The following is a 16955-nucleotide window of genomic DNA, read 5'->3' on the forward strand; positions in this document are numbered from 1 at the left end:
GGTTGGTCACGTGATCTAAAAACTTAACTTTTTTGTGTCTTCATCTCATATATCCTTATTACTGTATATACACTACCTTTCAAACGTTTGGGTTCGGTAAGACTTTTTTTTAAATGTTTTTGAAAGAAGTATCTTATGCCCACCAAGGCTATATTTATTTGATCAAAAATACAATAAAAACAGTAATATTGCAAAATATTATTACAATTTAAAATAAATGTTTTCTATTTTAATACATTTTAAAATGTTATCTATTCCTGTGATACAAAGCTGAATTTCCAGTATTATTACGCCAGTCTTCAGTGTCATATGATCCTTCAGAAATCATTCTAATATGCTGATTTCTTGCTCAAGAAACATTTCTTATTATTATCAATGTGCTGCTTAGAAATTTTGTTGAAACTGATTGTTTTTTTTTTTCAGGATTACTTTAGGAGTAGAAAGTTTAAAAGAAACAGCATTTATTTAAAGCAGATTTTTTTTGGTAACATTATAAAAGTCTTTACTGTCAATTTTGATTAATTTAGTGCATCCTTGCTGAATAAAATATAACAAAAATCTATCTGCCCCCAGAGTTATGAACAGTAATGTATGTGAAAGGTAGAAAAAATACTGAGTGCACTTTTAATATAGAACATGACAGATTAGAGTTTTTTTTTTAAATAAATAAATACATTCTGTGTACCAAAACAGTCCACACACATTCACCAAAATAGGAATAAAAATAAATAATGCTGCAAAAAAAAAAAAAACCACTCGAGACTGATTCACTCTGAGGAAACATTTGTAGACAATGCAAGACAGAGAGTGCAAATTCTTCTGCTATGATGTTATGATAAGAGAATTCTCTTTGCTCGCTCGCAGTTTCTTCTTTCTCTCTCTCTCTTTCTGAAATAGTTCTTCGGTTGCATTTGGCACCAAACTCGCAGGCCAGTGCAGAAATCCAGCCATAATAAATGGAGGGAGGAGGGAAAAATAAGACATCTGAAAGACCAGCTAAGCAAGCCGGTGATATTTCTTCATCTTTTTTTTCCTCCTTTTTTTTTTTTTTTTTGCCTGGGACAGATCTTTTGGAGATATGTATTGTAAGCAATTTTAGAGCTGTCAGCACAACATGCCTACTGGTCTCAGCTTGCCTGAAGGCGGAGAAAGGGGAAGGTTAGACTTCTTGTAGCTGTCAGATTGTTCTACTCTACGTTATTATTATTTTATTTGGAGTATCTGGTCTTGAAGGAATTACGAGAAAATTCAGAGTGCATTCAGGAGGGAGGCTAACTGATGCATATTTTCAAAGCATGAGCAATATGATTTTCTAAAGGGGGGCTAAAAGAGAGATCGAGTGAATGACAAAAAGAGGCTGAAACGGACAGCGAGTTACAAGGCCGCCTGGCTTTAGCGCTGCCGCTCAAAAGATTAGCCTGTCACTCATCAACATGGTGTCGCCTTACTCAATTAGCCACAACTCAAACTCTGTGTTTTAAACAACTGCAACATTCCTATCGTGCCCACATAGAAGAGGTAATGGAGAGCTGCCTTGAGAGGACATCTGCCCCTGGTCCCATTAAGACAGCCCATGCTGCTGTCTCACCGAGGCATTCTGGGAGACTGGAATGAAGATAAGATGGTGTAAGGTGAGGAGAGAGCGGATGAAGAGAGATATCATGCCATACCAAATGGCACTTTGAGTGTTGCTCTATGGCAAGAACTGGCATTGACTGTGTCTCCCAGAAATGGGCACATTTATATTCTCTTTCTCTGAGTCTCCCCCTCTCACACTCTTATGGTCTGCGTTAGCCTTCATAAAATATTCATGTTGGTTGTGCTCAGTGCCATAATTGCCATCTCAGCCTCTGAATAATTGATGGCTGGTGCCGTTGACTTGGTCTCATTTACTGAGAGTGTGGGTAATACCATACTCGCACATGCCACATGCTTTTATGCCATGCTGCCGCAGTTAGTGCTGACTCCAGATCGGCCGTTCTCTCCGTACGTCACTATTATTCATTTGAAACCACCCTCACATCTACAGTCAAATGCATTTAAATCAATAGTGCTAGTAACTTGGGCTACAAGTATCATTGCAAACACGGGGGGCAATTTGATTTCATTTGATGTGCTTTTTAGGAGCAAATCAAACTCGATGAGGGGCAGCAGAAATTTTCACAAACGCTTTTCTGTTTATTAAAGTGCATTTTTCTCTGATGGTCGCACTTTGAGTGGGTGTCTGATTGTAAAGACCACTTTCTGTGTGGATGTTTTGTAACTATTTAATTTGACGACTAGCAAAACCGGGTTCGTTTTTGTGAATCGTTCCTCTGATGAGATTTGAGGAGAACAACACAGAAGGTTTAACGGCTGAGTGTCCGAGTCAGGCGAATCTGCAGGAGAGTTAATTAATGGGCCAGAGCTGAGCGGACAGATGTGACCCCTTGACAGACTGAGGTCAAAGGTCAATTTGTTGAGGATTACATTAACCCTGCCTACACCAACCCCATCAGTGCTCGACTTCTGCTTTAATTCATTGCTCTCCTTCTTTTTCACCCTGACATTCCCTCTTACCTCCTCTCTTTAAGTCAACTTCGTCGGGTATTCGACCGTCTCTGTTCAGTCTAAAGGGCACTGCAAAATGCATAGGGAACAATATTACATCAATACATCACGTCACAGTAAGTGGAGACATACAATTTCCCAGAAGTCACTGCACATCAACTGAATACCACAAAAAATGTTTGATAAAAATAAACAGGGAAAAGCTAATTCCTTGCAGCTGCTCATGGGTATAAAACACATAAGTCATCATTGCCATTATCATGGCCATGGGCCAAGAAACAAATAAGAATTATTTTCATATTAAACAGCACAGCCATCACTTATCATTACATTTTGTCTTTTTGATTATGAGGAATGATATGAATTTAAATAAATACAAATTTAAATTTTTAATTTTAAAAGAATATTAAGTAAAAAAAGAAATGTTTCTTGAGCAGCAAATCAGCATAGAAAGATTTCTAAAGTTTCATGTGACTGAAGACTGGAGCAATGATGCTGAAAATTAAGCTTTACCATCACAGAAATAAATATTAAAACCCCTGTGTAGTCGAGCAATAAACACTGCATGGGATTTTGTGAATCAGAGAGTGAATCTTCCAACATCATCTGTATTCTTTCCATCTCAGTTACACTTTCATTAGCATCTGCTCTGATGTGTCTAAAAGTAAAATGTAAGAGTTATTAAGCAGAGCAGTAAGTATGACAGGTCAGGCTCTGACTCAAACTCGTCCTACCCATCAGACACTTGGAGCGTTGCCCTCTTCCTCACGCTGACTGTGGTAATAGCCCTCTCTAATTGAAGTGCTCTTAGTCGTGCCATTTGCAATGCACCGTCCAATCTCTTCTAAAAGCATAAGGTCCCTGTCCGAAGTGCCCTACAGAGGGGACAGTAAGCACTTTATTAAACATTACACGTGTGATTACATGTACCCTCCCTGTTCGGCAGACATCGTAGTACTCTTGCTAATGCTAATGGAGCTACAGGGTCAACAAAGTCAAACTATATACACATTACACATGTGGATGAGGGCTCTAAAAACTATGAGTGAGTGTTTATGTGAACGTGGCGTGCGGTTAGGAGACCAGAAGGACAAATCTGTGGAGCGGAGGGAAAGAAAGACAAAGGATGTCTTCCTAAAGTGAGGGCACCCAGGGTTTTGCAGGGGATTTAGGAGGACTATGAGAGCGTGATGTCATCGATGAGGTTAAGCCCAGACTTATCTCCACACAAAGCAGGAAAGAGAGAAAGAGAAGGAAAGCGAGAGCGTGGAAGAATAAGGGACAGGTCAGGAGAGCTCAGACAGGGTCAGTGGCAGAGGGAATCAGCGGGGAAGAAGCCACGGCTTAGGGTTCTTAAATGATATTATAGACGGGGTCTGTAGCGCTAATCTGTTTACCCAAACAACAATGGATAACACACACACAAACATGTTTTTATCAATGCACCCACTGAGCTGCAAATGCTAGTTCTGATCTATATATGTCATCATATTTTTGTTCCATATATTTACAAATTACATGCAAACCCATACACAGTAGTCAAAATTTGAAGTGGATCAAAACCTTTCATCAAAGTTATATGAATTTTTAACAATACTCTTTCTTGTCTTAGGACAACTTTGATGAACTTTTTTGATCCACTTCAAATGTTGACTACTGTATATATATATACAGTATATAATCATATGCATACACATTTTCCATCTGACATGCTACTAGGCACAAAGGCTTGAAAGTGGGATGAATGGCTTGGCACACATGGATGTGTAATGTTGTAGATGTTAGAGGGGTGACACAAACAATAGATTAAAGAGCAAAGGATGAGACATGGACCGCTTATCCTAGACAAATCCTAGCCAGTGCACACAGACTGTGCATCTTACATTCCTTCATTGCTAACAAGTCAGCTGCACTCACACACACACACACACACACACACACACACACACACACACACACACACACACACACACACACACACACACACACACACACACACACACACACACACACACACACACACACACACACACACACACACACACACACACACAAACACACACAAACACACACACTCATGTACATTTGTTTTTCTGTCATTGTGGGGCTTTCCACTGACTTCTATTGTTTTTATATAAGCTACTATGACTAGCCTTAACCCAAAATCTAACCGCACCCCTAAGACAATCAAACTTTATGAAAAAACTATATATATATATATATATATATATATATATATATATATATATATATATATATATATATGTATATATGTATGCATTTATTTTAAAAGAAACAAAAAAGATTCTACACACGCACATACATTTTACTAGAGTACATTTATTGTGTATTTATAGAGTACAGTATTTAGCTATACTTCTCAGAAAAATTGTCACTAGAAGTGAGCTAAATTTGACAACCTCCATTGGGGGACATTGATTGTAAAAAGAAAAAATATTTAAATAAAAAAATATTTTTTGTATTTTTTTTATTATGGCTAGACTGTGTGTTTAGGTTAGTCTGTAGTATTTATAATTAGCTGTACACTAGCGTTCAAAAGTTGGGGTCGGTATTTGGTAATAATTTTTTTATTTCTTTGAAAGAAGTCTATTATGCTCACTATTTTATTTGAATTATTAATATTTTATTTTATTTTTTCAAGTTCTGTAACTATGTAAAAATATTTACTGTCACTTTTGATCAATATAATGCATCCTTTTGAGGAAAAGTATTAATTTAAACAGTAGTGTCTATAAAATCAATAGGAGTCAATCAATATGTTTTGTTAGTAAAAGTGTGTTGTTAAGTTTAAGATGATGGATATGTAGATCCAATAGTCACTTTGTGACCAGCAGACTACTGAAAGTAAGTGAAGGATTTCTGTTTGTATGGGGGTGTCAATGCATCTGTGTAAGTAGTGACAAATGCAGAAGCAAATATAATAATAGTGGGTAGATGCTGCAGACAGATGTGGGTTCTCAACTATACCAGTGCAGTGAACCAGAAAACCATAAATGAAGAAAAAAGAGAGATACCCCACTGTGCTAATTAATATTGTAGATTTCAGACCGCAGAGAATGAGGGAAAACATGCTGAGTCACAGCCATACAAGATCTGACAAGCCCACTGGATTCAACATTAAAACACTGTTATTAAAATACATAAACAATTAACACTTAGAAATCATTTGAGACACATTATTAATTTAATTGATAAATGTACAAATGCACAGTAACATTCACAATATTGGATGTTCCCCTGGGTTGAGCACAAGTACACACAGTGAGTAGATGCGTCTAACATCTTTATACATTTCTTAATGATAGTTAATAAGGATTCAGAAATCATTCTACGATTGTTACCCTACAACAGAAAATCTCACTATAGATTTGTGTCTATGGTGAATCTGGGTGCTCTTTGGAGTGACTTTGACAACACATTTCAATCTCTCCTGATCTTTCTCCTGTTTTCTTCTTTTCACTCAGCTGACAGGCATGTTTCTGGCCTCATGACAGATGGTCTTCATTTCCTAGACCAGTGTTTTACTCATTGTAACTGTGTGAATATGTATGTAGCTATGACCTTAAGAATGCAGAGAGTAGGAGGATGCAGGTTAACTCCTCATAGCGGGGTGGCATATAACATAGCTCTAATGTGGTCAATGTCAATACCACACAACCCTGCCATCTTTACCTCAGTCTCTGCGCCAGAGTCTTGAACAAAATGGCCTTACCATATAAATCCTCTTATTCTGTGTTTTTCCAGGTTCTTCCTGAAATTCTTTCTCAAATGCAACCAGAACTGCCTAAAGAATGCAGGGAACCCACGAGACATGCGACGCTTTCAGGTAGGACCACGTCCTTTCTGCTCACACTTCCAAACTAAAGTGACAAAATTGCAATTTTAGCCATGTATGTGACTGGACAAATTACAATATAAAAACAGTCATTAATAACATTACAATCATTAATTTATTATATTAATGTTTAACAGATAAGTAAATCATATAGGAAATTATTTTACTCTTAATCTACATTCTTAATTGAATTAATTACATGATATACTTAATCAAATAATCAAAATAAATCACATTTATCAATATTTGCTAAAAAAAAAATCTTTCAAAGACATTACATTAGAAAAGTATTAAATAGATATTACAAAGAGTGACTATACGTATTATATATACAATTATATTTTTTATTATAATTATATTATTAAATACTCTGAATTAACATATTCAATTGACCACCCACTATTTCACTAAAAATTTAGTAGTAATTTGAGGCCAAATAATGGTTTCTTAACAGATAAAATGTGAGTACTTGAGAACATATAAAGAAATACTGATGGAGAGTAGAGCGAGAAAAAAAGAAGCTTTGAGCGAATGAAGTGGCTGCCCAGAACAGGGATAATGTAAGCGGTGTTTGCCAAGTCTCATCAAGCCTCTTCCTCTCTTGAGATTGAGAGACCTCTCAAAGCCTGAGAGCCATTTAAATCAAGAGGCTCCTCAGTTGCTGTGAGACACCTCTAGTCTATGACTTCAGCTCCGTGAGAGCTGTTAGCTGCTGTCATGGTTCCAGGCTCTCTGGTGAAATGTGCCTGTATGTCAATTTATCAGTCAGCGGTTACACGCATACGGTGTGTTTGTGCTGCTCCAACACTTCAGCTGTTTGTTTAAGCTGCGTATTAATTTGTATACAAGGACAGAGTGTGTCTTTGTGGGTCAAGTGAAGTGCAGTCATTATTCGTCTTCTGCAGGTGGTGGTGTCTACGACGGTCAACGTGGACGGACACGTCCTGGCTGTGTCTGATAACATGTTTGTACACAATAACTCTAAACATGGACGTAGAGCTCGCAGGCTGGACCCGTCTGAAGGAACTCCGTCATACCTGGAACACGGTGAGCGTTTTGTTGAGAAATAAAAACACAAGTTTGTGTCATTTTTCACAATGAGAAAAATAGGGGGAAACAGAAGGAATAAAAGACAGAAGAGTTACACCTGCAATGTCTGTGTAATTCCCGTTGTAAAATCCTTCATTGTACTTTTCCCCACAACACACTCTTTCATTTGCACACAGCTAACGTCCCTAGCACATTCAGCAAAACTAAGCCACTTTGTCCCACTCCATGTAGTTTCATGGTTTTGCTACAGATGGTTGCCAATCATGGCTAGCACTGCCTTCTTCCTTTACATCAACTTAGACAGTTTAAAGCTGAATTGTGCAATTTCTACCCAACAAGTGTAAACAAATGGTATTGCAAAAATAGTGATTTCACTTTTTCTGAACCCTCCCCCATATTCGATTGGTCAGAAGAAAAGATTGCTCTGTCCGATTGGGACAAAAGAAGGATCTGAGCCTTACAGACCCATAATGTTCACACTTTCCAGGGAAATCAACCTACCAATGGCTTACTTTACAGTTGTCTCTAAAAGGTTTAAATATTGAACAAAATATTCACACTTTAAAAAAAAGTTAAACATCATTGCAGATATGGCCTAGTGGCGAACATGTTGAGCGGTGGTGCTTATGTGCGGTCGGGTCAGTCCCACTGAAGAACCCTTGAGTTTAATGCTTTGCTAATGGGAAAAATGGTAATACACTGCAAGAGATATTATTTAAAAAAAAAATCTTGTTATCCATTAGAAGTATGTAAATATCCTTAAAGGTTTCTTTCTAAAAAAGTGGGTACAGTAAGACAATGGAAATGTTCTAGCCCTTTGGAAAATTGCATGTTCTTGTTTTCAGAATGAACGTCACAAAAATGTGTGCGATTTAGGCTTAAAACAAGAAAAAAGTTCAAATGGGGTAAGAAAAAATATATTTTGCAGATTTTACATTGAGGTCAGCTGTGTTTTTTCCTGAAATATTGCACTTTTTTTCTGCACTTTAAGGATTTTCTTTTGCGGTATAACTGCAACCTTTTGTTGAGTTGCAGATTGTTTCTATCTTTGTTAAAATTTCTTTGGATTTTTCCATTGGATTTCATTGGTTTACTGGATGATTGGTTAATTCACTGATTGACTATATCAGGTGTGATTGCCCATCATCATAAAAGTTGTTGATATTTGTTATTTGCTTTGCCTGACAAAGGCCGCTGTTGGTTGAAACATTTTTTATCAAACTTCTTTGGGAGCAGAAATAGCAGTGTGCCGGTTATTTTGCATTTCAGCTCAGTTTTCTTTTGATCGAGCACCTGCTGAAGTGATGATTGGATGTGCGCATACTTTGAATTGAAAGACAACTGTGACCATTCAGTCAGATCATAGTGACTCTGATTTAGCACCTCTGTGTCCCGCAGTCGTGTTAATGCCAATAACAAGTCATGCTGATGCCAGATACTGCTGGTGGTTTGAGCTAACCAGACATTCGTTTGAATAACAAACAGCATACCAACAGTAGCAGCGCAGCAAAGCACCCACAATCCACTAAGATATGCGCAGGCTAAGAAAAGAGCAGTGAACGCAGCATTCCCCAAGTGGCCTGTTCTCTTTAGGTTTGAGCATGTGTCTTACGAGATCTCTTAGTCTTAAGCACTGAGCATTTATTTTCTGAGCGACATGTGGCCTTATCTGCCGTCCTCCATCTCTTGCAGGTTATAGTGCGGCCCTCCTAAATCCGTCTAATAACATGTGGACATGATTTGAGCAATGATTTGATCCTCAGTCGCAATCAAATCCAATCATTTTCTCATTTATGTTTGGGATGACTCTAGAGAAGAACACATTTTTCACTTGGACTGTTAACCTCCGTCTATGATGAAAAACTAAGGATTTGAATGATGATGATTTGATAATGATGATGCTGACGATTAAGTTCTCTCTATTCTCCTGGGGATGTCTTCAGTCTTTAAACATAGTTTCCACTGCACTGAGAAAATTAAAAAAAAGTCAGGTTTCTAAAGCCTCAACATATTTGAAAAATTGTGGGAATTTTTTTTTTCCAAAAGAAAGGATAGTATAAATCCTGAGACAGACAGGCTTATACTGTAATTCTTCATTATGTCTAATATAACAACCTGACGTGCGCATATAGACATATTTTTCTTGGAGGGCAATGCAGAAACTCACTAAGTCAGAGCTTCAAAATTCAAGCTTCAATACAGAGTTCCTGTAATAACTAGATTCCACTTGAAATTGGAACACTTGTCATTCAATGCAGTTCTACACATTCCCACCCCTTGTGTATGATCTTATTAAGTACTTAAGGCTAATTTTATAATACTTTTTGTTCCCAATAATAGCGTACTTTACCACATTTAACACATTTTACCATATTTAAATCCCCTCCACAGAATTCTGTTGATTTTTCCACAAAAATGGCCTGCTTACATCCCTTCACTCACCTCTGCTTGGCCACTCTTGTCTATTATTGTGTCAGTTTCAGAACGTTTCCACTCCCCTCCAGCTAATGAGCCTGTTCTGTCAGACATGGTGTGCATGTGTGTTGATTGCTCTGGGCTGGGGAGACGAGGGTAAAGTGAGGGCACCAATACGTGAGGTCATGTCACAAATGCACTGTGGTGGAAATAGATGTCTGCAGGGCTCGAGAATGCAAGTTTGTAGAAGAGAAAGCTATTGTGCCTGTATCTGAGATGTGTGTAAAAGTGAGCGCGCATACGCATGCATGCAGCGTAAGGGAACAGATGGCGGCAGAGGAGGCACCAAAGTTTAATCCTATCAGATGGATTCACATACCACCATCTGCTTAATCCATGCACAATTTCAGCACCCTGCAAAAGAGTCGTCTTAGGCCAAGATTACCATCACAGATTGCTTCAACATTCCTCTTCATCTCTCCTGGTTTATCACGCCGCCAAATTGCATTATGCCCAGCAGTCACCCACAACACAGCTCATACAAAAAAAAAGACTAGCTGGGGAAGTCCTCAAGGCCACAAAGTGGATTACTTCACTTATGAAAATTACAACATGGCTGGAACACAGAATATTTGTGACATCTTGGTTAGTCTAAGGAGATTTGATTTGTATATTCGGGGTTATTGAAATGCTTTAAAATCATGTTCCTTAATCTAAAACATGTAATTCCCTATTTAAATTGCAATATACCTTCAGGAAAACATTTAATATCACAAGGACTCTGTAAATCTGAATCCTGGAAGATAATAAAGTATTCCACTGATGCATCACTATACTGTACGTATGTTGCTGTTTTGAATATTATTATTACTTAGCATTTCTATATTTAACATGGATATAAAAGTCTTTAACTTACACAAAAAGTGATTACACACTTATAAAACAGACATTCTGCTGTTGTTGTATAATATGTTTTATGATTAAATAAAAATGTAGACAGATAAAATGCAGAGATGAAAAAGAGGAAATATTTTATATCAAGTAGTATTACACAATAATCGTACATACTATATGTGCTATTTAGTGCAAATGGATGTGTTCAAAATGCTGTTTAATGCTATTTGAGATCCTCATTGGTTTTGAACCAGATAAATACAGCTGTGTTTGCATAAATAAATAAATAAATATAAAGCTTCAATGTACCGTATTTTTTGAAAGTTTGGGGTCAGTAACATTTTTCTTTAAAGAAATAATAAGTGACAGTAGACATTGACAAAGACAAAGACATTGATAGTTACAAAATATAATATATATATATTTCAAATAAATGTTGGTCGTTTCTATTTATGAAAGAATTCTGAAAATAAATGTGTCACAGATTCCACAAAAAAATATTAAGCAGCACAAATGTTTTTTAGTTTTTTTTTTAAAAAACAAGAAATGTTTCTTGAGCATCAAATTGGCATATTAGAATGATTTCTAAAGGGTCATGTGACACTAAGTACTGGAGTAATGATGCTGACAATTTTAAACTGCAATATTTTACAATATATCTGTTTTCACTGTATTTTTTATCAAATAAATGCAGCCTTGGTGTTCATGAGAGACTTCTTTCAAAAACATTTTTAAAATCTTAACGACCCCATACTTTTGAAAGATAGTGTGCCTAGCTTCTTTTTATTAACAGCTTGTAGTGGAGCTAACTACTTTTTCAAAAGGGTAGCATGACTGTAGTTTAAATTAGATTACATTTTTCTTGATAGTTGAAACCTGCTTCCCCAGACCATTTTCCCCTGCAGGTTCTCGATATCCCCTGCGATTATCTATGCTAGCTCTTCCCAAGGCATCGCCGATGGCTGACACACACCAGTTTGAGCTGAGGTCTACAGCCTCGTCTCATCTCAGTTCAGGTCCTATCAGCAGATCCGAGCGCTTCCTATGCGCAGGCCGACTGCCTCACTTAGGTACACTATCACACGTGCGTTGAGTGTAGACCCCTACCCTCTCCCAGGGGTCCTGCCTGCAGTCAGAGCCGTGTGTAACGCTTGTTAAAGGATGTGTGCTTAGTCCCCCTACCAGAGTCACAGAGGACAACAGAGCCGCCCGTGACAGACTCTCCCGTTCTCTGCCTCCGACAGCTGCCTCAGAGGACCCTTACTTTTCCTTTTTTCCCTCCCTCATGTCTTTTCCTTCTATTTAAATTCAGCAGCAAATTGGAACAGCCGTAATTAGTCGGTTAAAGCGTCTTCAGTGAGACACCGAGCTTTAGAATCCGGTGCCAAAGTTCAACATGCTGAAATGAAATTTAAACTCATTAAGGTGTTGAATTTTTATGGCTGGCTGCTGTTTTCTCAGAGTGTCCCAGGGCGCCTGGCCTTTTGATCGACTGCTGTAAGGACTCCAGATTTCTCTGTGCCTGGCGAACTCCGGCGCTCATGACATTTGCACGAGTGTCATAAAACAAGCGCTCGCACCTGGCCCCCTCCCTCCCTGGGCACACATGGGGTCAGTGTAATATTTAATAAAGGTGTGTGTATAATCAAGCGGAATTAGCATTCGTGTTCTCCTACCACCGCCAGAGGGGAAGGAAGGAGGGGTTGGAGGGAGGAGTGCTGCTATTGTACACTCATCACTGACTGATCTTTTCCAGTCTGACCCTCAGATTTCATTAATTATGTCCATGACTAAAACAAAGGCGGAGGGGAATTACGCCTTTCATAAGCAGAGCACCAGGGGGTCGGGTGTCCTGCCGCTCTGTTTTTTTCCTGCACTCAGTTTGGTCAACTGATTCTGAGTGTCTTTGGACCAGAATGCAGAAAGTTGTGCGGAGTGAAAGTGGAGTCGCACGGTTTTGCCAAGAGTAAGCAGCAGGGTTTTCTCTTTCTCAAAACTTGCTTTGATGACACTCCATCATTAGCATACCATGTAAGAAAAATGTCTTTTCTTTCTGAAATTTGTGTGATGATATTGTAGAAACAATGTCAAAATGACAAAACAACAACAGAGATTTTAGAATCACAACCTGGGTCAAACTGAATTTGAATACAATGAAAATTGTATTTAAAATGCACTTTTTTTGTCTACAATATTAATTATTGTGTTATATTATTGTTGAAACAATGTTAAAGGGATAGTTTACCCAAAAGGGACAATTTTGTCATCACTTACTCACCCTCAATTTGTTCCAAACCTGAACGAGTTTCTTTCTTCGGCTGAACACAAAAGAAGATATTTTAAAGAATGTTGGTGACCAGATAGTTGACGTGTCCGTTGACTTCCATAGTAGGAAAAAAAAAGTACTATGGAAGTCAATGGCTACCATGAACTGTCTGGTTACCAACATTCTTTAAAATATCTTCTATGTCTGAAATGCAGATGCAGAAACATTAAAATCATTTCAATCATTTTAGATTGCTAAAAGCAAATTTAGGCGTGACAAATTCATGATGTACATAATAATTTTGAGACTTACTAATGATTACATTTAACAATTTAATTAAATTAAATATTGTAATTTTAATTGAATTAAAATCACACTCAGATAATTTTAACTGAATCATTTTATTCAATAATTTTTAACAGTTTTTTAACAATTAACTAAGTGAACAATACTGTATATAATAGCAAAGGTAATCAAAATAATTGGGGGAAATGGGCATGAACAATTAAATATCCAACATTATACATAAAACATAATGATATCAAATTAAATTAATGTATAATACAAATCATATGTTTAGTATATCAATTTATAAAATCTCTAATATCAGTATCAGTATGGTAAACAGAGAAGAGAGTAAAGAGATGGTAAAGAGAGACTATAGCTGAGCTGTAACAGTGCAGTTTTAAGCAATGGAGTGGATTCGGAGCTGGCTTTCTCTCACCAGTGAGTGGGGAATAGAAGCGGAGTGATTACAAAACACTGAGCAGGGTGGAGAAATTACTGTTGCTCCTCTCCACTCTCTGATTTCGAGTTGTGTTCCTCCATGTGACAGTCTAAAGATACCAAAACACAACTAGAGATGATCATGGTTAGGTTGCAGGAGATTTCCAGGCAACCACAGCAGTGAATCATGCTACTATACAGGGTAGATTGAGATAAATGATCGGTGAGCGAGCGTCATCTCTCATGCTCGCACCGCTGTCAGGAAGCATATGGGGACTGCGCAGAGGAATGGCCACAGTCTAATCATATGTGACGACTCTAATGAGTCAGTCACTTGTCATTAAGCTGTGCCTAAAGCTTCCTAATAGAGTGTGGCTCATAAATCTATTTGCCAGAATCAGGAAGAAATCAGTTGCACAGCTTTACATTTATTTCCTAAGAATTTAGTCTGTGCATGAAATTATGTCACAGGTGATGCACACGAGTGATGATGTGCTAGCTGCTTCCAGATGTTTATTCTGATGCTTCTTGACATTATTTTCATATAATCACTTTACAGGTGTCTTGATGTGTACACAGGCAAATACATATAGCCATAATTAATCTATATTTCATATGCCTTTTCAAGAAAACAAGCTGTTAATTGTACACAGGGAGCCACTGTTTCACTCATTTGTACATATTCTTCTTTCTCTAAAACAGCTACTCCTTGCATTAAGGCCATCAGTCCCAGTGAAGGCTGGACAACAGGGGGTGCCACCGTCATCATCATTGGTGATAACTTTTTTGACGGCCTACAGGTCATCTTTGGCACCATGCTGGTCTGGAGTGAGGTTGGTTACTTTTCTATTTAATCCGTTCTGTACAATCACTTTAGTTGCAAAATCTGGCAATTTTTTTTTTTTTTTTTTTTTTTTTTTAACAATTCATGCTCAGCAGACAGCAACAGAGATTTAAGAATCACAACTGAATTTGAATATGAAAGAAAATTACATTTAAAATGGACCTTTTTACCTACGATAGTTATGCAACTTAATTATATAAAATATGTGCTATATGGAAGATGGATTCAAAATCCACTTGGCTAACAAATCTGAGAAGGCACATGCCAGTCTGAAAGGACATAATGCTTCTGTTCTCAGCGCAGGCTGTCTGTTTTCCTGTCTGTCCATCTGTTTTGGTCTTTCACTCAGTTTCTGTGCTGCTTATGTTGAGAAGAGATAGATAAAAGAGGTAATTCTATAAAAAGCCTCTCATTGACAATGCCATATTTATCTGAGAGGTGAGAAGAGCACTGCCTGGCATATGAAAGCCCAGCTAAGTGAGCAATGAAAGGGACAGTTTAAAGCCATGTAAAGCAGCACCAGTGCTGCTGGCTTTGAATATGACAGAGTATTTGCAGGAAAACTGAGCGCTCATGGCTGCTTTGTAGTGGCATGGCTCCTCTTCAAAGGGGATTGAGCACAGCTTCACAAACATTGTAAGCAGTCAAATCATAGTCTAATCAGAGAATAAAACAGTACTGTTTAATAGCTCAGCTAGTATGGTTGCAGGTAAACAGGGGTACCTTAAATGCACGTTTCAAACATTGTGAAGTTATACAGTAGACGTTATACAGTGTCAGGAAATGCAGATGCAAAAAAGGGGGACAGAATTTTAATTATGTAATGACTTGGACTGTCTGCACCTCCAGCTGACAAAAGCTTTAATCTCATTGGCTGGCGAGATTTGTGTCACCATATGGAACTAACAGAAAAGGTCATCTCTGACTAGTACTGACCAATGACCTCTCATAACTGTCCTTCAGGATGGCATCAATATTTTTCATATATTAAAATGAGGAACATGAGGAACATGAGGAATGAGAGGGAGAAAAAAAAAACACTCCAGAAAGCTCTCAACATCCCAGAGGCTAAATATACTGTATATTATATTCAGAATACTAGAATACTTGCTTACTATTTACTGTATAGCATGTACTGCATGCTGCCTACTGACCTCATTATGTTGTGTGTGTGTGTGTATATAACAAGTAGTCTTCTCTGCTCACCAAGGCTGTATTTATTTGATCCAAAAACAGTAAAATCTGTAATATTGTGAAATATTCTAAAAAATTTAAATAACTGTTTTCTATTTGAAGACGTTTTAAAATGTACATTTTGCCTGTGATGGCACAGCTGAGTTTCCAGCATCATTACTCCAGTCTTCGGTGTCACATGATCCTTCAGAAATGATTATAATATACTGATTTGCTATAGTATGTATTTGCTACTGTATACTGTATGCTATACAGTATGCTATAGTAAACAGTATATACAGTCATCTGCAATTTTTTAGGATTGTTTGATGGATAGACAGTTCAAAAGAACAGCATTTATCTGAAATAAAAAACGTCTGTAACATTATACAGTACCGTTCAAAAGTTTGGGGTCAGTAAGAATTTTTTGGGGGGAAATAAATAAATAAATACTTTTATTCAACAAGGACGGATTTTAATCAAAAGTGACAGTAAAGACTAGCCTGGCAAGCCAGACCTACATCAAGATGTTGGGTCTGGCAACTCACCATAGACACGGCTCAATCCGAGGGGCGGGATAAACAGCTGTCTTTCAAATTCCCTCTGCACGCAATAGGACAGCGCTTCAACCAACCAGAGCGTTTTCCCAACAGCGGAGCTAGTTGATAGATTCAACTTTTGCCATATCTGGCCGGCAAAACTACGAACACATCCTCCTTTTTTTAAGAATGACTTAAGTGCGTTCTATGCTCTTTTCTCAAAGAAAAACCTAACTCCAAGTCCTCCAGAGTCGCGGACAAAGCCGATTCGAAAGACTGTTCTCCAGCAGCTCCGCCATTCTTTGTTTTCAAGTAGCAGTAACCGTCGCAACTCTGTCGTCATTATGTTAAGCCCGCCCCTCCTACTCTATACACGACATGATTGGCCTGACCCAATTTAGGTTTTTGCAGCTCGAAAGTCAATGGAGAGTTGCTAGACTGCCCTGGCTGCAAAATACATTTTGCTGCCGCTAGGGTGCGTCTAGATTTCTAGGCTAAGTAAAGACATTTATAATGTTACAAAAGCTTTCTATTTCAGATAAATGCTGTTCTTCTGAACTTTCTATTCATCAAAGAATCCTGAAAAAAAAATTGTTTGCAATTAAAAAAAATAAAAAAATAAAAAAATAATTAAATTAAATT

The 16955-nt window shown here is 37.7% G+C and overlaps 1 protein-coding gene across 1 annotated transcript in view; it reads left to right on the top strand.

Moving 5' to 3' along the window:
- The window catches only part of ebf1a (EBF transcription factor 1a), a 126627-nt gene that overhangs the window by 81278 nt on the left and 28394 nt on the right, over positions 1-16955 (top strand). Inside the window, exons 7-9 of the mRNA XM_079893025.1 lie at positions 6316-6397; positions 7312-7453; positions 14460-14594. Coding sequence (XP_079749151.1) covers positions 6316-6397; positions 7312-7453; positions 14460-14594 — 359 coding nt within the window. The remainder of the gene's footprint in view (positions 1-6315; positions 6398-7311; positions 7454-14459; positions 14595-16955) is intronic.

The sequence above is a fragment of the Squalius cephalus genome, assembly GCF_949319135.1.
Source record: "Squalius cephalus genome assembly, chromosome: 14".
NCBI classification, from domain to species: Eukaryota; Metazoa; Chordata; class Actinopteri; order Cypriniformes; family Leuciscidae; genus Squalius; species Squalius cephalus.